The sequence below is a fragment of the Marmota monax genome, unplaced genomic scaffold (assembly GCF_021218885.2).
Source record: "Marmota monax isolate L192 unplaced genomic scaffold, Marmota_monax_Labrador192_F-V1.1 WCK01_AAM20220418_F8-fsc00009, whole genome shotgun sequence".
Classification (NCBI taxonomy): Eukaryota; Metazoa; Chordata; class Mammalia; order Rodentia; family Sciuridae; genus Marmota; species Marmota monax.
The window spans coordinates 24,331,594-24,356,248 of NW_026694710.1; the positions used below are offsets into that span (position 1 = coordinate 24,331,594).

The 24,655-nt window shown below is 49.0% G+C and overlaps 1 protein-coding gene across 6 annotated transcripts in view; it reads right to left on the reverse strand.

Annotated features, from left to right (window-relative positions):
* The window catches only part of Evc2 (EvC ciliary complex subunit 2), a 97,820-nt gene that overhangs the window by 40,010 nt on the left and 33,155 nt on the right, over nt 1-24,655 (reverse strand). For all 6 annotated transcript variants that reach the window (XM_058572416.1, XM_058572415.1, XM_058572418.1 and 3 more), the window contains exon 10: nt 3,766-4,090. In XM_058572416.1, the coding sequence (XP_058428399.1) occupies nt 3,766-4,090 (325 nt within the window). The remainder of the gene's footprint in view (nt 1-3,765; nt 4,091-24,655) is intronic.

The following is a 24,655-nucleotide window of genomic DNA, read 5'->3' on the forward strand; positions in this document are numbered from 1 at the left end:
ACCTACCTCCACAGGCACCGCCCCTCTATTGGGAGTTCAAGGCCTTGTGGAAATGTGTCCCACAACTAACGAAGCTCAACATCCTGCAGCAAAAATGAGAAGACTCGGCCATGAAGCAAGATGCCCACCCCCAGGCCAGTCAAGCAGGGGGTTGTATATGCAAATGGGTGAGGAAACCTGTCCTGGAAGGCACTAGGGAGTGGTGGGGAGTGGGGCAAAACAGAAAGGGCGAGTCCTCCTGTAGGAGCAGGGACAGCCAGCTCACCAAGGGGCTCTGTGAACATCAGGACCAATGTGGTCAGATTTTCTCATTCTTTAAGAGAAGCTGAAAATCTGTATTTTTAATGTACAGTTTTATATTTTAAATATTGTCCACAGATGTGCATTTTTAAAGGAGCATTAAAGTAGTGGTCATTTACCCTAATCTCCCTATTGAACTTTCTAATTAAAAAATGGACTTTTCATGGAGAGGAGGCATGGTCAGGAGAGGCCACTTCAGTTCTGATTTGAGAAACAGTCGTGCAGTGGGCTGTCCCAGAGCAACCGCCTCGTATAATGTCGAGTTTATACCATGAAAAAATGTAGAATCGTCCTCAGGAAATCATGACTACCAAATTACGCTCCTTGTACTCAATTTAGCAAGACAGGCAAACTGTAAAATTGTTTCATAAAAATAAATCCACCCGAGATGGTTAAGATGTACGCGTTCTTGCACATGAGGAGTCTTTCCTCCGAGATCTTCCCGGGGGCTGAGGAGGCCTCGGGGAGCCAGCGCAGGACGCAGGCCCGACTCCTGTCCTCGGATGGCTGGGCACGCCTGAGTGCAGGAGAGACCGGAGGAGACGCAGCCCCCGCTGCCCGCGTGGCTGCAGGAGGCCGGGCTGTGAGGCGCTGCCTCTCTGGGCCTCGGTTTCCCCACTCCTTGTGCAGACAGTTCCCACTCTGCTCCCTTCTGGGGCTTCCGGGAAGATGACATTGAGCCATGAGCCACAATGCACATCCCCACCGGGGTGCTGTGCCAAGCACTGGGGTCCTCTTTCTTCCCTTTTCTGACATTTAAATTGATTTAACTGACTCAGAACATGGCCCTTACGCATGGTACTGGGGACCACGTGACATCGGGACACAGACACACACACACTGTGATGTGAACGCACATTGAACACGGTTTCTCTATCTGAAGACAGGCAGATGCTGCTTCCAGCTTGGGAGTCACACAGGACCTCGTGGTCACCTACAGCCACCTGTGGGCAGCAGCACCTGGCTCTGCTCCCAGGCCACTCGGCCCCATGGCCCGCCTCTTCCCATCCGCCCTGAAGCTCTTTGCAAGTGTTGACTGACGTCTCGGGACGCGGCAGGCATCCTTATCATGCCATGTCCGGGAGGGGAAGGAGACCGGGGGACCTGCCCCTGGGTGCTCTGTGGAGCCGTGCTTTGAAGCCATAGGAATTGCACAGGCTTGGGAAGGTGAGCAGGTCTTCCTCTGTCCTCACTAGAGTTCCTGACTTTAAAAAACTGACACCGTCCACTTTGCTCCCCTTCCCCCCTTAAACTATCCTGGGTGGAACGATGACCCCCAATACTCTCCTTTGTTTCATCTTCAGATGCCCGCAGGACACGCAGCTTGCTATAGGGAGCCTTGGTTCCTGGGCGGGGAGCCCTGCGAGCACCAGGAGAACGCGCTCTAGGCCCTTTCGCAGCAGCACAGACGGTGTTTCTGGAAGCCCACAGAACAGGGGACCTGCGAGACTCAGGGTGTCCTCCCCGGCGTGCCAGCAGGTGGGGCGAGGGCGCGGGAGGCTGCTGCCCAGCCCTGCAGATGGGAGCTTCAGGCAGCCCGGGGAGGGCCAGTGGGCCTGAGGCAGAGGCCAGCCCAGCAGCCCAGCAGCCGCCTTCCCACCCCCACATGCAGACGCAGCAGCCCAGGCAGCCACTAGCCAAGCCCTGGAGAGCCAGGGACGCCCAAGAGGGCGGATGCCTGTGGCCGGCACAGCAGGGGAGCCGCGTGCCACTGCAGCAATGTGGCGTCCTGGCTGGCAGCACGCTGCGTGAGTCACGGGCCGCCTGCAGGTCCTCGGGTGGTGTCTCCACGTCCCACTTCCTCCCTGCCAGTGCGGGACCCTCCCACTCCTAGCCCATGAGCCAGTGAGCTGGGGTAACGGGGCGGGGGGGGGGGACGCGGGGCCCTCTAGCAGCGCCAGCCCCTCGACCACAAGCGTGAGCTTCGATTTGCAGCCTATTTAATAGCACTTAATAAATTAACATTTGGTTTATGTGGTGAGATGAAGCGAAAGCAAGCACGACGTGCAACCAGATGAACTGCATACCCCCACCCACCCACACAGCCAAAGGCGAACACACGGGCATGTGGGGCAGGACGGGCTGAGCTGGCACAGTGCCCGGGGGGAGCCCAGTCAGTGGCCTCCACGAATGCATACAGCAGGAGCTCAGTCAGCGGCCCAGGCACTGGCCGAGCCTGGTGTGGGTTTCACCTTTTCCCCCAAGTCCTTTCTTTTGGGCTTTAAGGTGAAATGGGCAAAGTGCCATAAAGGGCCACATCAGCATCTCAGATTTCACAGCCACACCAGCCTGGGGCGCTTGGCCATCTGTTTTTTCTATGACTCTTTTAAATGCAGACTGACCCCTTCTGAGCTCCCTCATTCTGGGCCCATCCTGGGCCAAGCAGAGTCAGGCCTGCGGGCGGTCAGGCCTGCTTGCCAGCTGGTGCCCTGAAGCACTCTTCAAGCCCCTCCTGGAGCAGGTGTGATTCTCACAGAAAAATAGCCAAACACATTAGCAGAGAGGGAGGGGCAACGAGAGAGTTCAGGGGCCCAAATCCCAGAACGGCACACTCAAGGCATTCTTTCTAAGTGCCAGGGCCCAGGGGGACATGGTGCTGACCAGCGAGGTCATGGACAGAGCACGGTCTGCAGGCAGGCTAGAGGTGGCTGAATGACATCACACCCATCTGTGAACCATGCTCTCTTCAGATGAAGCCCTCTACCTCTCCATGACCTCCCACGGCACCAGAAACGTATCTTTATGATAACATGGCAGAATGGTGTCTTATCTTTTCATATGTGAGGATTCCTCATTACCCTGTGAACTTAATGCAAGAACCATGTCTCACTTTTCTTTGTAACATCAGTGCCTAGCCTTGTGCCTGAGAGACAGTAAGTGGTCAATAAATGCTTCCAAATGAATTCTAGATGAGTGGATGGACCATGGGCGGATGGGCAGATGGATGGATGGATGGATGGATGGATAGGTCAGTAGATGTTTAGATAGGTAGGTGGATGGGCAGGTGGATGGATAGAAGTATGGGTGGATGGATGGGTACATAGGTAGGTGAGTGAATGGATGGATGGATGGATGGATGGAAGGAAGGAAGGAAACATGGATGGGTCGGTAGATGTTTAGATAGGTAGGTGGATGGGCAGGTGGATGGATAGAAGTGTGGGTGGATAGATGGGTACATAGGTAGGTGAGTGGATGGATAGATTGGATGGATGGATGGATGGATGGATGGATGGATGCAGTCATGGTTGGAAGCTGGGTGATACGTGGATGGGTGAATGGGTGGATGGAGGCATGGATGGATGGGGTAGATGGATGGTGGATGGGGAGGGATGGACAGATGGGTGTACTGATGGGTGTATTAGTGGGTGGACGGAGGGTGGATGGACACGTGAGTGGGCTGGTGGGGGACGGGCAGGTATGAAGGCGTAGGAGCAGTGAGGTGCAGACCTCCGGGACCCGGCTTACCCGCTCGCTCACACGCTTCAGCAACTCCTCTACTTCCTCCGTCTCCAACATCTCCCTCTGATACTGGTTTTCTGTCTTCTTTTTAGTTTCCAGGTCACACTCAGCTGTCAAGGCCAACATCTTCCGGTCATACTCCTCTTGTACTTCCTTTTCCAGGAGTAGAAACTGCTTTCTGAAAACAAGAACCATCCTTCTCTCCGCCTGGGGGGAAAGGTGGCCGCCACTGGTCAGACTCCTCAGCAGAAGGGCAATGATGTCCTTGCTGATTTGGGTGCGACAGGCCTCCAGATCTGCATCTGCCTGGTTCAGGGTTGCGATCTCCAGCCTGGGAGGCACAGAAGTCAAGAGAGCCCGTCACACCAACCACAGCAGCGGCCACGGCCCACAGGGCACTGAGGCTTGACTCCTGGTGGCCACGGCTTCTCTTCCTTCTCCCTTTTCCCTCCCCCTTGGCTCTGCTCTGTCCAGCTCCTGAGGGCCGGTCATGGAGTGAGCAGACCCTATTTAGCAGATTTGTCAGGTGCCATGCTAGGAACAATTGGGATGGGAGCCATCTCAACAGGGTCTCTGTCAACAAGGAGCCCGCCAACAAGGAGGAGACCAAGGGGAGGAGGCACAGCTGACATACTGAATGTATTTTATTTTACTTTTTTCCCAATTAAAAATTAACTTATGGACAACTAAATGGAATGCTATATCCTGGAAGGGATCCTGGAGCAGAAGAAGAGCATCAGATTAAAAATTAAGGAAATCTGAACAAAGCATGGGCTTTAGTTAACAGCATATCAATATTTGGTTCACTAACCGTAACAATGTACATAAATGAATAGATGTAATAACTGTAAGAAATATAAGACGTTACTAACAGGGGAACCTAGGTGCAGGACATACATCTCAATTTTTCTGTAAATCTAAAACTACAGTCTACTTGAGAGGTACTGACGAGGAACTTCCCTAGGCCACGAACGGTGAGCTCTGTGGGGGGCGGATTACGCCTCGTGGCAGCTGGAAGAAGATCCACAGGAAAGTCGACTCATACTCATGATTTAAAAATCTGGAAAACAGCCAGGCACAGTGGCGCACACCTGTGATCCCAGTGTCTTGGGACGTCGAGGCAGGAGGATGGCAAGTTTGAGGGCCTAACAACTTGTACCTTAGCAAAACGCTGTCTCAAAATTTAAAAATAAAAAGGACTGGGGATGTAGCTCAATGGTAAAGCATCTCTGGGTTCCATCCCCAATACACAAAAGAAAATCTGGAAAATAAGGACGAACAGAAAAAGATTTTATTCAGTGTGCGTCCACCATGCAATCAGAATCACTGATGGCATTTTGCTACATTTTCTTCCAATTTTTCTTCCTCTGAATATCTTTTCTACAAATGTAGACTATTTACAATTTTATCCACTTTTTTCCAGTTAACATTGTAACCCACACCTTCCTGTGGTTTCTAAAAATTGCAACCTTCCTTGATAATGGAATAAGAACATTTCACCCTGTGATGGATGCCATTCGACGAGCCTCTCTCTACTGTACATTCAGGTTTCTTGCAAATTGCAAAATCTAAAATAACCCTGAAACAGACAACTTTGTACAGAGCTTTTGATATGCACAGCGACAGCCTTGGTACAGATTCCTACAGAAAGAATCTTAAGGTCAAATGAAGCAGTGTCTCCAAGTCCCTCGGAACATGTCCCAAACTGCTCCCCAGATAGCTCCTGACAACACATTGGGGTCCTTCCCACATCCCAGCCAATGCAACGTTAGAAATCTTTCATAATTTGATAAGAGAAGATGGCATGTAGTTGTAAAAAACAGAAGGTTTTGAAGACAGCTATTAGAAAAATTTCCAAGCACCTAGAAGTGGGGGGAACAGGACGATTCCCACGTTACCCAAATTCCAACACTGCCCATGTGCACCGACTTGTTTCATCTACTCCCTGCACTGAGCATTTTAAAGCAAATCTCAGATTTGTCATTTCACCTGTTAACACCCCAGCACGCTCCTGTAACCGTCAGGGAGGGAGACAGACACAGAGAGACCCTGGAAATAGATGAGCTTGTGTCGGCTCACTGATCTGTCGACTCTACCTCCCTGGCTACTGGCAGAAGACGCCACCCAAAACACCCTGCTCTGTTGTGTTATTTAGTCAAAAGCACTTTAGAAACATAAAATTCAATAAATGACAGTGGGTAGAGGAGCCCTCTGACCTTGCCACACCTTAAAAGCAGGTAAGATTTGCACCTGGGAGACGCCCTTCCTGGACCTGAGGAGAAAGGTCACCCCATCCAGGATGGACACCGAGATGAGCGTTCTGACAAACAGGCCTTGCTGATGGTGAGCTGCTTCCCCTCAGCCACCCCACCCTGCCCAGCTGCTTTTCCTCAACGCGCCACTCGTCATCCAGGGTGATGCGATTGGCTCTGCTTCTTTGTCTCCTTCCCTGGGGGGACCCTCACGTCACATAAAACTTCTCCAAACGGTTTGCCTTCCCGTGACTCTCTCAGGTCAACTCTCCCCCTCCCATATCACACTGTCATATTGAAAATATCGAAAGTAATTCTAATAATCAGAATCATGCCACGTCAACAGCCCGTGCGCCTGAGCTGCGGTCACCTGGAAACCACACAGGGCAAGACCATCAAACACTCCCGGACAATGGAGGCGTGGGAGAATGATGTCACTGGTACATTCCTCTGATGGGCGGCCTTGTCAGTGAACCACGATGCCTGATGAGGGCCCACTCTCAGCTTCCCTGAGCAAGGTGACACTTGGAACTGGGCCTGTCCCTTGTGGGAACCACAGAAGCTGTGCCTGAGGAGTTTCATGAGCACCTGGGGGGCAGGACACTCCTAAGCCAGAAAAACCTTTCACACCTGCCAAACAGTGCCACCTGCCCAGGGAACACCTTCTGGACAGCTGTTGCAGCTGCGGCCTGACCTGTGGCAAAGACACCCGTGGAGAAGAATGCCTAACGCCATCGCAGGAGCTGTGTCCGGCCCCCAAGCCTGAGGAGTGAGTGGGCCAAGTGCGGCCCATGGACTCTGCCTCCGCGTGTCTGGGAAACTGGCTGTCCATAGGTGGCGGGGTCCAGTCCACTGAAGTCACTGTTATTCTGTTTTGTTTTGAGGAGCTACGAGGAGTGATCAGTCCAGAGCCCAAGTGTATGAAGCCCACTCCAAGTTCTAAGGACACAGACTAATTAGCACAAAGAATGAAGGGTCAGAGTTCCAAGACAGAGAAGAGCACTTTCCTGGCTGCTTCAAGCGGTGAAACCAAGAAGCAGATAAGCAGCTTCTCGGCAAGGTGGGCGAACAACAGAAAAGGGTGGGGGTCCTACTGGGATTTGATATTGGGCATTCAAAGCAGATCAGGGACTCGGGAGGCTGGATATGATAAAATAAGGAAGAAATCCCGAGAGCCACAGCCACTGCCACAGCCAGAGCCACCAGCCAGAGCAGTCCCTCCAGGAGCCAAGTGGAGGGACAAGGCCTGAGGTGTGTCTGGCTGTGAGAGTTCAGGGATCAAAGACAAGGCCCGACTGAACCGAAAGGAGGACTGCACAATGCCTTGCACAGGAAAGAAGAGGAATCTCTCCCCACACAGGGCAGAGGAAGGAACCATTCTGCAGCCGCGATGCGGGGGCCAGAGACTGGGGGAGCTGACTCCTGGCAAACCCGGGTCTGGCCCAAATACAGGCCTGCAAACCCACACTGCACAACACAGAGTGTGCCAGGGAAAGCCAAATGTGGAGAGAGGTGTACACAGGGGACTCTGCTCGTGGAAACCCACTGGAACCTCGCCCCCCCCCCCCCGCCCCGCTCCAATCCAGCCACTGGCAGGACTGGCTGGGAGAACCATGGCTGGCCAGGGATTCAAAAGGGCAGGGGGGGAGAGACTCAGTTTTGAGACTGAACCTGAGACCAGGAAACATGGGGTTCTTGGGTATCACAAGGGACTAAGTATTGCTCTTCCACCACACGACTGGACCCATGGGAGACCAGGGGTGCAGCCTTCCAGTGTGGACCAGCTACTGCTGGGCTCTGGAGGTGCACTGATTTAGAATCTCCAGACCAACTGGCATCGAGTGCAAAGCCTGGAGCCTACCTGTGGGATCACCTCTCACTCCAGCAACCCCACCTTGAGGGTGGGGAAGCACCACACTCCACTTAACTGCTGAGAAGGGAGGCTGAGAATCCTTTGAACTCCAACAGAAACAATTCTTTAACATTTCATCAAGTTATTTTTGTTTTTTCCCCTGTTTAATTGTGACCTAATGGTTCATGGACATTTACACATGTGGACATTTGTTGTTTTTTCACTTCTAGCATTTCTGAAGCCAGTTGTTCTTCACAGATGAGTAGGTTGAGAACTAGGACGCTTGATTGGTATATTTTAGTCTTCTTTTTTATTCATTTTCTTTTATGGTCACTTTTAATTTTTAAAACTTTTACTTTATATATATTTTTCTCTCACTTGTCTGTTTCCCTTGGTTCTTCTTCTCTTTTCCTCTTCTAACAGCCAATCTCTATTATTCTCTCTTTCTCTCTTCCTTTAATTTTTTACTTCTATCGTCTCTCTTCCTCCCTCATAATCAATCATAATCACACCTGTTCTCTCCCTCTCCACCATTAAAAACTGTAGACCCTTTTGCAAACTGGCGATTTTTATCATAGGCGATATCTGGTCACATCATTTCTGCTTATTGTGACAATTGTAGGCATCATGGCAGGAACTATTTGATTTAGTGCTCTAATTGTCTGCACTGCTTGTAGTTATGACTTGTCTCTGCCAAATCAGTGAGGTAATAGAAACCTTCAAGGACACCGTAAGTCCAGAGGGTAGAATCTACTGCCTCAGATCCATACTGTCACATGGGTAGACACACAAACAACATGAAAAAGCAAGGGAACAAATCTCCACAAACAAACCAAGATACTCCAATAACAGAATTCATCAATATCACAGTGGAAGAAATGGCAGAGAAGGGGTTTAGAATGTACATGGTTAAAACTGGTCTGTGAGGTACAGGATGAAGTAAGGAGTGTAATCAGGAAGAAAACAGAAGTGAAAGATCCCTTCAATAATAGAGATTCTGGGGGGGAAAGAAAAAAAAGCAGAAATTCTCAAAATAAAGGAATCAATAAACCAAGTTAAAAATTCAAGTGAAAGCATCTCTAATAGACTAGATCACTTGGAAGACAGGCAATAAAGACAAAATATATAATCTTAAAAACAAAGTTGACCATTGAGAAAAGGTGTTAGGAGACCATAAACAGAACTTCCAAGAAATATGGGATAACCTGAAAAGACCAAATTTAAGATCTTTTGGGATAGATGAAGGTGCAGAGATACAAACCAAACAATCTTTCTTTCAATGAAATAATATCAGAAAATTTCCCAAAATTAAAGAATGAAATGGAAAATCAAGAACAAAATGTTTACAGGACATCAAAAATACAAAATTATGACAGACCTACACCAAGGTGCATTATTATAAAAATGCCTTACAAAATAAGGATAGAATTTTACCACAAGAAAAATGACAGGTCATATTTAGAGGAAAACCAATCTGGATCTCGGCTGATTTCTCAACCCAGACCCCCAATGCTAGGAGGTCTTGGAATAATATATACCAAGCTCTGAAAGAAAATGGATGCAGTCAAGAATACTATACTCTGCAAAATTAAGCTTCAGAATTGATGATGAAATAAAAACCTTCCATGATAAGCAAATGTTAAAAGAATTCACAACTAGAATGCCGGCACGGCAGAACATGCTAAATAAGATATTTCATGAAGAAGAAATGAAAAATAAAAGTGAAAACCAGCAAAGGGAGGAACTACACTAGAAGAATACTCAAAGGAGAGACTAATTCAAAGTAAAAACCAAAATAAATCAAAATTACAGGGAACAAAAAGCATTTCTCTATAATAACATTAAATGTAAATGGCCTAAACTCATCAATCAAAAGACACAGGCTGGCAGATAGAATTAAAAAACAAGACCCAACAATACACAAGAGAGATCACCTCACAGGCAAAGACATTCACAGACTGAAGATAAAAGGATGGGAAAAACATATCATTCATATGGATCTTGTAAACAAGCAGGGGTGGTTTCTATCCTCATATCAGATAAAGTGAATGACAAACCAAAGAAAATCAGAAGGGTCAAAGAAGGACATTTTATATTACATAAGGGAATTATACATCAACAAGACTAACAACCATAAATATTTATGCCCCAAACAATGGAACATCTACATACATCAAGAAGACCCTTCTCAATTTCAAGAATCAAACAGACCACAACACAATAGTACTGAGTGGCTTTAACACATCTCCCTCACCAGTGGATAGATCCTCCAAACAAAAACTCAAGAAACTATAGAAATAAAAAAATACAATTAATAATTAAGACTTAACAGATATACATAGAATATTTCATCCATCAATGAATGAGTACACTTTCTCTACACAGCACATGATCCTTCTCTAAAATAGACCTTACCTTAGGTTACTCTTAGCAAACACACACAAAAAAAGAGAGAAAATACCTTGAATTCTATCAGATCATAAGGGAATGAAATTTGAAATCAATGATAAAATTTTTTTAAAAAAGCTACCCTAACACCTGGAAACTAAATAATCCATTAGAATGACCAGTTGATATCAGAAGAAATCATGATAAAATATAAAATTACTTAGAGACAAATGAGACTAGCAATACAACATATCCAAATCTCTGGGACACCATGAAGGCAGCTCTAAGAGGAAAGTTCACTGCACTGAGCTCATTGTTTAAAAGGATAGAAAGTCACCAGATAAATAACCTGTCACTACATCTCAAAGCCCTAAAAAAGAAGAACGAATAAACACCAAAACAACAGAAGACAGGATATAATTAAAATCAGAGCTGAAGTCAATGACACTGAAACATAACAGCCTCAATAAAAAATAGACTATTTGAGAATCAATCTAACAAGAGGTGAAAGACCTATACAAGGAAAACTACAAGAAAGAAATTGAAGAAGACCCTAGAAGATGGAAAGGGCTCCTCTGTTCTTGGATAAGCAGAATTAATATTGTCAAATGGCCATACTATCAAAAGCACCATACAGGTTTAATGCAATTCCAATTAAAATTCCAGTGATTTTCTTCATAGAAATAGAAAAAGCAGTCATGAAATTCATTTGGAAAAACAAAAGACCCAGAACAGCCAAAGCCATCCTTGGGAAAAAATTCGAAGCAGGAGGCATCACAATACAAGACCTTAAATCATACTAGAGACCTACAGTAGCAAAAATGGCATGGTGTTGGCACAAAAATAGACATGAAGACCAATGGTGCAGAATAGAAGACCCAGAGACAAACCCAAATATATACACCTACCTCATACTAGACAAAGGCACCATAAACATACACTGGAGAAAAAATGGCCTCTTCAACAAATGGCACTAGAAAAACTAGAAATCCATATGTAGCAAAATGAAATCAGACCCCTATGTCTCACCCTGCACAAAACTCAAAGTGGATCAAGGACCTAGGCACTAGAACAGAGACCCTACACCTACTAGAAGAAAATGTAGGCACGACTTTCCATCATGTCAACTTCGGAACCAACTACCTCAATGAGACTCCTAAAGAACAATAATGGTTCACACTAAACAGCTTCTTCACAGCAAAGAAATTAATCAAAAACATGAAGAGAGAGCCTACAGAATGGGAGAAAATCTTTGCCAACTGCACCTCAGATAGAGATCTCTAGGATATATAAAGAACTCAAAAAACTTAACACCAAAAAATAATAATAATAATAACCCAATCAATAATGGGCAAAGAACTGAACAGGCACTTCACAGAAGAAATACTGGTCAACAAATTTATGAATAAATGTTCAACATCTCTAGCAATTAGAGAATGCAAATTAAAATTACACTGAAATTTCATCTCACTCCAGTCAGAATGGCAATCACAAGAATGCAAGTCACAGTTGATGTTGGTGAGGATGTGGGGAAAAAGGTGCACTCACACATTGCTGGTGAGACTGCAACCACTCTGGAAAGCACTATGGAGAGTCCTCAGAAAATCTGAAATGGATTTTTGACCCATTTCATTTGACCCAATTATCCCACTTCTCGATACATACACAAAGGGCTTAAAATCAGCATACTATAGTGACACAGCCACATCAATGTTTACAGCAGCTCAATTCACAATAGCTAAGCTATGGGACCTATGTGCCTGTCAGCAGATGAATGGATAAAGAAAATGGGGTACACATATACAGTGGAATATTAATCAGCCTTAAAGAATGAAATGATGGCATTTTCCAGTAAATGGATGCAACTGGAGACTATCAAGCTAAGTGAAATAAGCCAATCCCCAAAGCCAAAGGCTCAACATTCTCTCTGACATGCGGATGCTAACACAGAATAAGGGGGTGAGGGGAGAACAGAAGTTCCTTGGGTTAGGAAGGAAGGGGGATGGGGATGGGAAAGACAGTAGAATTAATCGGAATTAACTTTCCTGTGTTCATATATGAGCACACGACCAGTGTGACTCCACGTCATGTACAACCACGAGAATGGGAAGTGACACCACACTTACGTCTAATATGTCAGAATACTGAATATTGTGAATGTGTATCTTAAAAGGACAAATAAAAACAGGAAAAGAAAGAAATTAGAAAAGAAAAAAGAATGACGGATTGGATAAAAGCAATAGTTGGAGCGACCAGAGCCAGATGCGGGGCTCTTGGGTTAGAGGGGCCAGGAGACTTCCCGGGGTGGAAAGAAGAGACCGACCAGCAGGAGTGTCCCCTGGGAGGCCTCACATGGACCAACAGAAGGCTGACAGCTTTACGGGTGGACAGGGAGGGGGGGCCACCTTGCCCCCTGTGGGGTCCCCCAGACCCTGGCCTCTGGAGTGAGCCTTGTTCTCCACTCCAGAGCAGCCATGTCGCTGTCCTTGGGGCTTCCCTGTGTTTCTGTGAGCCAAGGAGACCCCGAGTCCTTGTCCTCGGATTCCTCAGTGAACTCAGCAGGCTGCGTGGTTAATGCTAAACCTGCTTGAGTGTGCACAAGCTCAAAAACAAAAGTCCCCTCTACTCTGAGACAGAAAACACTTCACACCTTCCGGGAAGGCTCATGTGGCAGAGAGAATGCCGGCTCCCCAGCAATGGCCATGCCCATTAAGGGTGCAAATGGAGTTAAGCTGCTCGTCAGCTGACCTCGACACAGGGAGATCAATAACAAGGTTTTTAAAATCAGAAGAGGGAGGGAGAAGAGGGGTCAGAGTCAGGGTGGACCACGTGAAGAAGGCGGCGGGGGCAGGAGTGAGGACCAGGCTCGGCAGACAGGGAAAGGGGTCGGAGTCCGGCACACGGCCAGCCTACAGAAGCTGGGGGACAGGAAGGGGACCTCCCCTAGAGTGGACACCTTGATTTCTGCCTGGTCAGACCCACTGTGTACCTGACCTCCAGAACTAAGATGATATGTTCCTGTTGTTTTAAGCCACCAAGTTAATGTGGTGAATTATTATATTGAAGCAGAAACTCAAACCCTGGGTGACTGCTTCACGCATCAGTCATTCCCTACACTGATTAACTCACACAAGAAGGTGGCTGTGCTGTCCACAAACTGCAGGGGCTTTCCCGGGCACTTTACTGGTGGTTCACTGCCAAACCATCTGCCAGCTAAAGGGCTTCAGTGAAGGACTTGTTTCCCCCACAGCATAATGGAGACCTCCTCTGCTGCTCAGCTATTATGGCTTAGATATAAGGTGCTCCCCCAAAGCCCATGTGTAAGACAATTCAAGGATGTTCAGAGGTGAAATGACTAGATCATGTGAGCTTCAGCCTAACTGGTGGATTAACCCACTGATATGGACTAACCGGGTGGAAACTCTAGGCTGGAGGAGATGGGTCCCTTGAGGTGTGACTCTGGACTCTATACCTTGTCCCTGGGTACAGCAGCTTTCTCTCGGCTTCCTGGTTGCCATGGCTCGAGCTGCTTTCCTCCACCACATCCTTCCACCAAGATGCTCTGCCTTGCCTTGGGCCAGAGCTATGTGGTCAGCCGGCCATGGACTGAAGCTCCGAGACCATGAGCTGAAATAAACTCGTCCTCCTCTGAGCTGCTTCTCAGGCCTTCTGGCCCCAGTGATGCAAAGCTGACCAGCGTGCTAAGAGTCTTGCACCTCGCAGCAATAGTGCAGGGATACTCTCTCCCGGGACACGGGCTGCACAACAGAGCCCACAGCTCACCCGTCTCATTTGTGTGGGAAGGGCCTCTCAGAGGCAGCTTGGGTGGCCTCAATGTCAATCACTGTGGCTCAGCTGTCTGCAGTCAACATCAAAAGCTGTCAGCGTTCCAAAGCCACAAAAGAATGAAAACGGCCCATATTAATGAAGTCGACTCTCATCTGTTAATTTCCCAAATGGCCTCAGAAGAGGGAAATAAATACTAGAAATTCATCACCTACAGGATTAGATTCACCGGTAGAGGCAGATTTTCACCCCGCCCCCTGCCTCCCAGGTGGCATTTTAAATTATTCAGACAGCAGTGAAATACGCTTATTTTTTCTAGCACCCAAAACAGCCCCTAATGAGTCCAAGAGGCAGAGACACGGGAGCCGCAGGTGGTGGGCTCTGAGGCTGCGCTTCTTTACTACTTCAAACACTGGACACAGTTGGCAGAATTCACACGCTGCTTTCCTGGGGAACATTATTTTTTTTTTTCAGGTTACAGAGACATCATCTTGTGACTGCACTTCAAAGACGGACATGTTTGCTGGGACGAGGTGCGCCGCGCTTACACTCTGCTCAAGGGACACCTCGCATAGACGGCCTGCTTCACCCGGGAGTCTGAAAGCGTGCCGAGCCCACCAGAAGCTCGGAAGCAAAGCCGGCCATTCACACCCGTGGACAGGCTCGCCACGACAGCGTCCCCTGAAGGAAACACACTGCTGAAATCACCCAGGGGCCGGCTGGTACTTTGATCAGCTGCTGCTGAAAACAAAGAGAGTGACAAAGAGGCGTCTTTTTTTCTTATTTAGTCCATACAAAAATTAATCGAGTTCTCACCAGATGGTGACCAAAGTGTCAAAGCAAAATAAGGACACAATGTGGAACAAAGGCAGTAAATGACAGTAAATGTTGTTCCAAGGACTGGTTAATCTACATAAAGGGTCATTAATTTGGAAAATGCCTTTTTTTAACAGTATTCATGTGGCATCTTCAAGTTGGCTACTGTAAGCTTAGTAGACCCACAAGAACCAATTTCAGAGTGGTGGCACTGGAATCTTCTTCATTGTAAGTCAATTTCCATGGACAGATGATACTGCCAGATTCTGTGCCAAGACCATATATTGTATTTATTTATTTATTTATTTAATATGTATTTTTTAGTTGTAGTTGGACACAATACCTTTATTTTATTTATTTTTACATGGTGCTGAGGATCGAACCCAGGGCCTCGCACGTGCTAGGCGAGCACTCTACTGCTGAGCCCCAGCCCAGCCCCCATAAATCCTATTTATGTCCTGTCGATTTGAAAGCCTGGACAACGGAAACTCGGGAGAAAAATACCTCCTGAGCTGCTTCACCATCCCAATTACAACTGGAGGTTACATCAGGGTACACGTATTCACTGTGTGTGGGCGGAACGTCCCCAAGAGTCAGCGGGGGGACCCTGCGGTCTACTGAGGATGAACTCTAACAGGTGGTAAGAACCAGAGGTCACAGTTTGTGTCCTTTGTCCTGGACATTTTTCCTCTTTCTGTGCCCAGAGGTCTGACAGGGCTCTCCTGCCTCAACGGGATGCAGTACAGACAGATGTGTGCCACCTCTCTGTCCCTGCCCTCGCCTGCTGGCCCGCGCCCACAGGAGTCGGCTCTAGAGCAGACAGGGGGGAAGGGAGAGGTCCTCTGTCCACTTCCAACCTCATGAACAGCCCTCCTCACCTGTGTGCTCCCCGCTTTCCTGGCAGGGGGTGTTTTATTGGGTTTGGAAGCCTGGGCCTGAGAATCACCCAATACAGCTTCAACCCCAGCTTCACCCCTCAGGAGACGTGCGGGGGAGTGCGGGGGAGCGCGGGGGAGTTATGAACAGCCAGCCTCATTCCCTGTTGTTAAGTGAGAACAGAACCGCCCCGTCAGTGAGGGGACTGACAGCAAGGCCTCCTGTGTTGGGTGGGTGTGTGAGTCAGCTTCTTCACTGCTGGGACCGAAAGACCGACACAAAGTCAGAGGAGGAAATGTTCCCTCTGGGGCTCATGGTCTCAGAGGTCTCAGTCCGTAGCTGGCCGACTGCATTCCTCAGAGGTGAGGCAGGACGTCATGCAGAAGGCTGTGGTGGAGGAAGCAGCTGGGATCGTGGCACCAGGAAACAGAGACTCCACTGCCAGGTACAAAGTCTATACCCCAAAGGCAGGCCCCAGTGACCCAACTCCTCCAGCCACCCCCTACCCCCTTCAGTTACCACTCAGTGAGTCCCCATCAGGGGACTGATTCACTGGTTGGGTTAAAACTCTCATTAGCCAATCATTTCCCCTCGAACCCTTCTTATATTGTCTCACATGTGAGCTTTGAGGGGGTACCTCCTATCAAAACCATAATAGTAAGCCTTCGTTCTAATAGCTTCATACATCTTATAGCATTAAATCCTTCCAGCAATCTCACAAGGTAGGTGATCAACTACTTGGTTGAAGTACTAAGGCACAGAATTTTTTTTTTTAAAGAGAGAGAGAGAGAGTGTTTTGATATTTATTTTTCAGTTTTCGGCAGACACAACATCTTTGTTTGTATGTGGTGCTGAGAATCGAACCCGGGCTGCACGCATGCCAGGCGAGCGCACTACCGCTTGAGCCACATCCCCAGCCCGAAAAATTTTTAAAAATGTGTTCAACGTCTCAGAGGTACTGAGTGGCAGAGCTGGGATTCAAACCCATCTCCTGAGGCTCCAGTGTCCTTGCTCTACCCTCTTCCCATGGCCTCCCAGCGGCAGGCAGGAAGCACTGAGTCCAGTGCCCAGCACAACACTGGAAAATGCTATTTTGCATTGTTGCTGCTATTGTCATGTCTGTCACAGTCTTTCCTTGTGTCACTATGGGAAGGATGAAGGGGACAGGTAACAAATAGATAGATGGATGGATGGATGGATGGACAAACGAGCGGGTAGATGGTGGGTGGGTGGGTGGTTGAGTGGATGGATAGGCAGAAGGATGGATGATGGATGGATGGATAGATGAATGGATGAATGGACAGGTAACATTTCAAATTCTCACTTGGAAAGACAGACTGCCATCTACATGAAGATTCAATGGTGTCAGATTCAATGGTGTCATATGAAAGAAACTCTGAGATGAAAAATTTGACGATGGATTTGGAAATGAAATAAACCTGCGTCCGCTGAGTCACCTTTCCCACCAGCACTCAGAGCTCCGTCCTCCCAGGCAGGTAGCCCTAGACTCCGCTTTGCCTGGCCCTGTGGTGAGGAGCTCTCTGCCTCTCCCGGCAGCTGCGCCCTCCGAGCTCAGACAGTGAGCAGGGTCTTCCTCAATGTGCATTGTGGCAGGGTCCACCATCCTATCCACCTCACAGATGCCTGCTGACTGCGGTCACAGGAACACTAAGTACCTCAAGCCAGGCTCAAGAGCCTTGAGTGGGTGTCTGAGACCTTGCAGGCCAACGTGGGGCTTAGGACTGTGCCCAAGAGCATCAGGAAGCTGGGAGGGTTATTTATCAGCAGGTGACCCAGGACACTTCCCACAAGAGACCCTCTGGCTGACGAGTGAGTGGCAGTGAGAGGGGAAGAGGTGAGAGCTCAGGGAGGGATAGCGATGGGCTTGGTGCAGGGGCCAGAGAGGAGGTGAGAAGGGCCATCAGGACGTCACCACCCAACAGCTATTTGCACGTGAGAACTCTTTAAGTGGATTCAGGCTAAAGACAAAAGGGCCTTTCTTCAACCCCCGGCTTAGCTCTGCACACCTCCCTCTCAGATGACATCCAAGTGTCTCCTCCAATCCCTGGGAGCAGCAGCAGTGCTGGCCTGGAGCCAATGGGCACGCGTGCCACCACCGGGGACAAGCTGCTTTCTCCTACACCCCATGCTGTGCCTAGAGCTGAGATAATCTCACTGATTCTGATGCTGAGGAAAGGAACCCAAATATGACTTGGAGACGGGTCAATTCTCCACCGTCTGAGGCAGCCCCAGATGAGCTACTGCTGGGGTGACCTGCCAGGGCACAGTCAGACCCCTTTGGCTGCAAGAGACCAGAAGAGGCAGTTGGGGACAGAGTGAGAAATGCACTGGATTTCCCAGGACCTCAACTCTAGGAGATTCACTCTGGGTGGCAGGTCTGCTCTGCTGAGCCCCTGTGGGGAGCTCACGGCCTTCCCTGGTGGGCATTTTCACTGATTACTTGGTGGGGGTTGATCATGTCAGATCAACTCTCTGCTGAGCTTTATCATTGCGATCAGTTTGAAATGGGGAATTAGAAGTGAAGTTTCAGCTCAGGTTCATCTTGGCCTCAAAGTTAAATCAACGGATGCCTCATTTCCACCTCTTTCAGAATCTCCTAAAGTCGAAACTGACCTGTCCCCTGCTCTTGGACATGAGCCATAGGAGGAGTCGCGGCTAGGGAAGGGCCTCGGGAAGTGAACCGGGTGCCCTGACACCCTGCTGGCCTCCTCCCCTAGAGGGACGCATGATCCAAGGCTCTGGGTTTGTGTGTCTCGCCTTCTTCCTCCGTCAATCCCAGGGAGTGACACTGTCTTCAGGCTCCTTCCTCTCCAAGGCCACCTCATCAGGAGGCTGTTCCCAAGTCACCCACTCACAGCTCCCACGTCCTGCGAGATCTGCATCACCCCCCTCACCTCCTGACGTTTCATCTTCCTGCTTTTTGTCCCCAACTAGGACAGCTTCATGGAGACAGGACACTGCTGTGGTGCCTGCTGTATGCACACACTCAGAGCAGTGCTGGACCGAGTGTCCCTGGATGGGTAAAGATGGACGCCTGCATCTGCGGGGCCACACTGCTCCGGTAGTCCGGTTCCCTTGCTCTTCCTCTGCTTGTTCTGCCTGAGCCACATCTGGACAAAGCCTCCCTGGCCTCCTCAGAAAGGACTGAGGTCCCCTGTGCAGCACTCTGTCCCCTCCCCCTGCACCTCACACCCACCCTCAGGACCATGAGCCTGGCTTCCAGCAGCTGTGCGTTCCTGGGCCACTCTGCATCCAGAGGTCCCTGCAAACCCTCCTGGACAAAGGAAGTGCTCAGGGAACACTGGCTGAAGAGGGAGGGAGGGAGCAAATGCAGGACCGAGGCTGAGAAGGGAAGGGAGATGGCGACAGCCCACTCCTGTCTCAGCAGCTGGGGTGACCACTCATCCACTGGGGGCTGATCTCCAGCTCCCAAATGCAAGGACGATTTGGGGGCTTCCAGGGATGTTCCTTCCTTCACACACCACGGTCAGGAAGGCCCAGCCCTGCAGTGACCCTGGTGTACATGAGTGTGAGCTGTACGCCATGGCTATGTGCACGCCCACAGAAAAAGGGGTGAACAACAAACCCGGCAAGACAAAGGCTGGCCAGGAAGGGAGGCTAGACCCCGGGTGAGCATGAGACTGGCAGAGACAGGCGGAGAGACCCTGCTGACGCCATCAGGCAACTGCTTCTCACTAGGCCTACGTCCCAGACAGCAGGCCAAAGGGCGAAAGAACAAAAGAGCCTTGGGTGAGACACTTTCCCTGGGCTTCAGGCTCCTCGAGACAGGAGCACAACCACATCACCGCAGAATGTTTGGAAAGAATAAAAAAGAGGGTCTACTACCCGGCCGGCATAAAGCTCTGTGCGTGCAGATCAAGTTTCCCTTTAGCCGCACGCACTGCACTGCACACTGACAAGCACGGGGCCAGGGGGGAGGTCTCCTGACCACAGAAACACTGGACTCCTATTTTCCTTATCTTCTTTGCCCATCTGAAAACTCTAAGCTCAGATTAGATTTACAAGGCTCTTCTCTCAATATAACAGTGCACTAGGAAGTAGGCAGGCCTGCGTCCCAGCCCGTTGCCACCCACGGACCTTAGCAAACCTGTCTGAACCTCAGATGTGGTCTGAAGGCGTGAGGGCCTGGCAGTGGTCAGGCCCGAGCAAGGCCAGAGCTAGACAGCAGGGGCACACCAGGCCTCCAGATGCTTCTGGGACCAGCCAGTCCTTCTCAGTCCCTCCTTCCCCCCAGTCCCAGCCTATGTTTGGCCTGAGCCACCTCCACCATGACAACAATCCAGGAGCCTGATGAAAAAGCAAAGAGCCCCCCCCCAACCCCAGTCCTCCCTGTAGGAGGCACCTATGAATAAATGATGTAAAAGCCAAATAACCAAGTAAAGCCAGGAAACGCTCCGTCAAAAATAAATCAGCAGGAGAAATAAAGATAAGGGTCTGACGGGCCGTGGAAATGAGGTGGCAATCAACTCACCTAAGCAGCAAGTTCAGAACCCAGCTAAAGCTCAAGCAAGAGCTACAAACAGGATAAATGTCTGCTAGAGGAAAATGCTATTTTTAGCGGTAAGACTATCAGAGATCTCCATGCATACTAAGCCCCTGACATTCTGAGTGACATTTGCTTTCTGGGAGCTCCTAAGCCTGACTATAAGCCAAGATAGAAAGATTAAAAATAATTGACAATGCTACAATTAAAAAAAAAAAGGACCAGATCCCCCAAACTAGTGTCCAACCGCAGTGCCTGACACAGAGCTGGCCTTCAATACCAAGTGCCAGGAAGTGGAAGGAATTCAGCCCACAGCTGAACAATCTCGGGGCCTGAGTGATAATCAACGTTAGACAGTCCTTATGCAAAGTCAGATTAGCTCCCGAGGAGCAATGCACCCAAACTCCAGGGCTGCTGAGCTCCTCATAAACACAGACACCCCACTGCATCTAACACCAGGACCCGTGAACCGCAGCAGCCAACTGTGATCTCACATGACACAGGGACATGGAAAGTGGGCTCTTACCTTCCACCAATTTCCAAATCAAAGACAAAGGCAGGAGGGTTTATGCTTTGAAGTACCACTTAATCTGGTCAAATGGTTACAGAGAACTACCTATTTGCAAATTAAGTATCCAGGGGCTAATTACAGATCCAATCATTTTACTCTATTTTTCATTTCCAAGTTTTGGGGGAAAATGACTTTTAGTTAGGAACCAAGCTGATCATGTCTGCTTAACCCACTAAGTGACATTTATGAATCTCTGTCAGAACTTTTCTCCCCATCACCCACCCACATCCCCAACTTTGGACAGGGGGGCAAATGTTGCCTGTCAATCTTGGTACCCTACTTAGGGAATTAAGCTACAATGAACACGGGCATCTGAATGGATGCCCAAAGCTGAACGACCCAACCCTTGAAGACAGAATGATCAACATGCCCACTTCCCACCTTGGGCAAGGCCAGCCTGCACCTGGAGGCTCAGGCCAGGCTGTTCACAAAGGTACCTGGTCGTCGGCGGGTGGGGGGGGGCACCCTTTCAGGGAGGATGACAGTTGCTCTCCACTGAGGACTCCAAGTGACATGAGTCACACAATGTAGGGCCCTTCTCCAGGCAGTAAGTAGTCACTGCCAAGAAGGAAGAGGCAGAGCTGCTCTGGCCCTGCCTGATCCATGGCCATGTGCCACAGGACACTGTCCCCCCACCATCATTTCCAAGGGGCAGGATCAAGGAGTTACTCGATTTTAAGTCCTCTAGTTTTCAATGTTTTTGAGAAAGTGCTTGTCCCTTGAACACTTCTCTTTTGTATCCACCAATGTGACCCATGCTCAGCAGCAACTATCACTGTAAAAATGCTCTACCTGCCAACGAGTGTCCTCCAAGTCATCAATGAGTCCCCAGCAGAGAGAGGAGGATGCTCAGGCTCATGGAATTTTGCAAAATCTAATGTGCCAAACGCTAAATAAAGAAAAATCTTTTCTCTCTCACTTGGATGTATAACAATGGATAAACCTCTTGGGCCTAGTAAAGTCAGATTCTTCAACTAACATCAAAAATAAGAAGACCTATCAAAGAGCATTATCCTGAGGACAAAATTAAATGAGGTGTGTGAAAGAGACTGCACATTTTAAATTTTAAAATAAATATTACAAAAATAAGCCATGTGGTTTATCAGCATTATAATTCTGAATCCATAGAAATCACTCCTCAGTGGGCAGTGAGTGCGTGAAACTAGGAATCTAGAATCTAGAATCGGAAAAGTTTCCTGCAAGTGACCTCCAATTTGAGAGATTCCACATGGTCCTATTAGTAATGAAGAGGAGTGTCACAAGAAAGGGGATGAAAGTCAGATATAACAAAATGAAATCCAACACGGAGGAAATGAAGCCCTGACTAGTAGTAATCTTGATTGGGTTAAGGTAATCTGTAGGCACACCCTAGCTGCCTACAAGAACAATATCATCCTAGTCCTCAAATTATCACCTCAATTCTCACGTATAATGTCTGGTACATGACTAAAAATACTCAGGCACATGAGGAGAAAAGACAATATGTTCAAACACTAAGAGGAAAACAGATAAGAGAAAATGAGTGTATAATAATGAAGTTTTCAGGAATTTTAAATGAATCATGCTGACTATGTTCAAGGAAACAAACAATAAGATTAAGAATTCTGACATACAACTGAGTGACTTAAAAAATGGAACACACAAAGAAGTCATCTCGAAAGCTCTCGGTTGATGAACCTTATCTAGTGACAGTCAGCTATGTGGCTGTGACCCATGAGTTTGGCCAGGAGAAATCCTGGGCAGTGTAGCACCCTAAGAGCCTGGGCCAGGGAGCTAGTCTGGGTTGAAAACCTGACCTTATTATTTACTAGTTGCCTTTGGGGAGGCCAAGATGGCTATGGTTAAGCTCCCTGGCCAAGGCTCCAGCAGGCTGTTTTTAGTGTGTGGCCAAAGTCATGAACACCCTGACGCAGGGCAGACACTCGAGGGCGTGAACACCCTGACGCAGCGCAGGCACTTGGGGGCATGAACACCCTGACACAGTGTAGGCATGGAGGGCGTGAACACCCTGACACAGTGTAGGCACTGGAGGGTGTGAACATCTGCTTGTGAGCAGGTGCCCACTTACCTACCTGCTGGTTACCTAATGATGTGCCTTCTTTGTCTGGGCTGCATATAGATCTAAAGGCCCAAGGGGGTTGGCTGGGTCTACTGCTGCCTCCAAATAAAGCATGTCTACTGTCCCACTGCGTCTCACCTCTTCGGCCACCTACCCAGATCCTGCATCTGTTTCCTGGGCCCAAGCCTCCACCCAATGGTGTCCTTGGGGAAGTCACTGAACCTCTCTCAGGTGCTCATCTGAGAGATGGTAGAAACAATACCTGCTTCATAGGGTGGCTGCGGGGATTCCATGAACTGGGTCTGTCAAGTTCTTACACCAGAATCCGGCAAGGTGTTCTACGTACCAGGAAGTACAGCCTAAGCCTTCCTTAACTACGAAGAATGAGTTCAGCTCCAGCAGCCACTGCAGCCCTGCTCTGGCCTCCCTCTCCAGATGCCTCTTCTCTACCTCTGTCCTCAGGGGCCCACTTCCCACCCCAGGCACACTCACTCTCCTACACCTCCCCAGTCACATTTGCTCATTTCCTGTCCTCTCTCCCCTGTGCCTGAAACGCCCTTCCCTGATTAGCCCATTGGAAAGCTTCCACTCCATCCTCAAGAATGCGCTGCAATGTCAGCTTCTCTGGGAAGCATTTCTACGGCCCTCCGAGAGGTAACTACTTCCCCTTCCGCACTCAGCCAGCCTGAGTTCCCCTTAGCAAACCTGGGTCAGTCCTATTTGTGTCTGTCTTACCCACCGGGGGGGCTGGCCTCTGACTGTGCCTCACACGTCTCTTTTCCTGAGCACCGAGTCTAGTGTCCAGTGCGAGCAGTGTTTTGATGTGGAGAGCAGGCCGTGCCTTGCTCTGAGTGCCACCGCTGTGAACAGGAGAGCAGTTTCCAGGCGGTGCCTGACCCCCTGCTGCTCCACTTCATAAAGCAGTAGTTGGCCATTCTGAGTATCTCTGCACCTTGTTTATGCAAGTAAACCACCACCTCTGCTTAGCACAGCCACGAGGCATAAACTAATAAAAATGTAACTGTGCTAATAAAAAGGGCCTCCTGTGGACCTGTCGAATTAAGTCAGAAGCTCTCAGCTCCATGGGCCTATCAAACCTACACCACAAAACCCAGACCAACGAGCAGCACACCAGAGCAGCAAAGGAAGCAGCCCCTCACCTGAGACCCATCAGAGGAGGAGCACCCCAGGCTGGACACAAGAGCACCCTGACCTATAGCCTTGTCACGAGCCTGGTCCAGAAAAAAGCCTAGTCCTCAATGACAACATTCTGATTCTCTGACCCCGGGCCTCAGCTCAGTGCAGCTTTTCCAGACTTGATGTCAACACGTGGCCCACTCCAAGATGACACTGAAACTGCCATCAGTCTGGACCCTCACCTGGACCATCTGCAGAACTGCTCACCTGGCCACCTACAGTGACTCTCTGCATCCATATCTGCTCTCCGCCCTTGCTCGGGAGAGCGCCTCCTGTAACCCCGAGGCCACCTTAACCCTTTCTGTAAATACAAAGGCATACATATGAACACACACACGTTGTATAGTGTGCAGTGTGACTCCAGGGTCAGAGACAGAAGTGATTAGGAGTGGAGGATAAAAACTGTGATTGCCAGGCTTGTGGCTGTCAGCTGACCCACGAGCACGGGCTGAGTGGCCACTGGTGAAAGTGGTGGACCTGTGAGCTCACTGCTATTCAATAAATCCTGCCGTCACAGAAAGACCCAAGCACGTCTGGTCTATGTTAACGGCACGTCTCGCTCACAACATCGGAT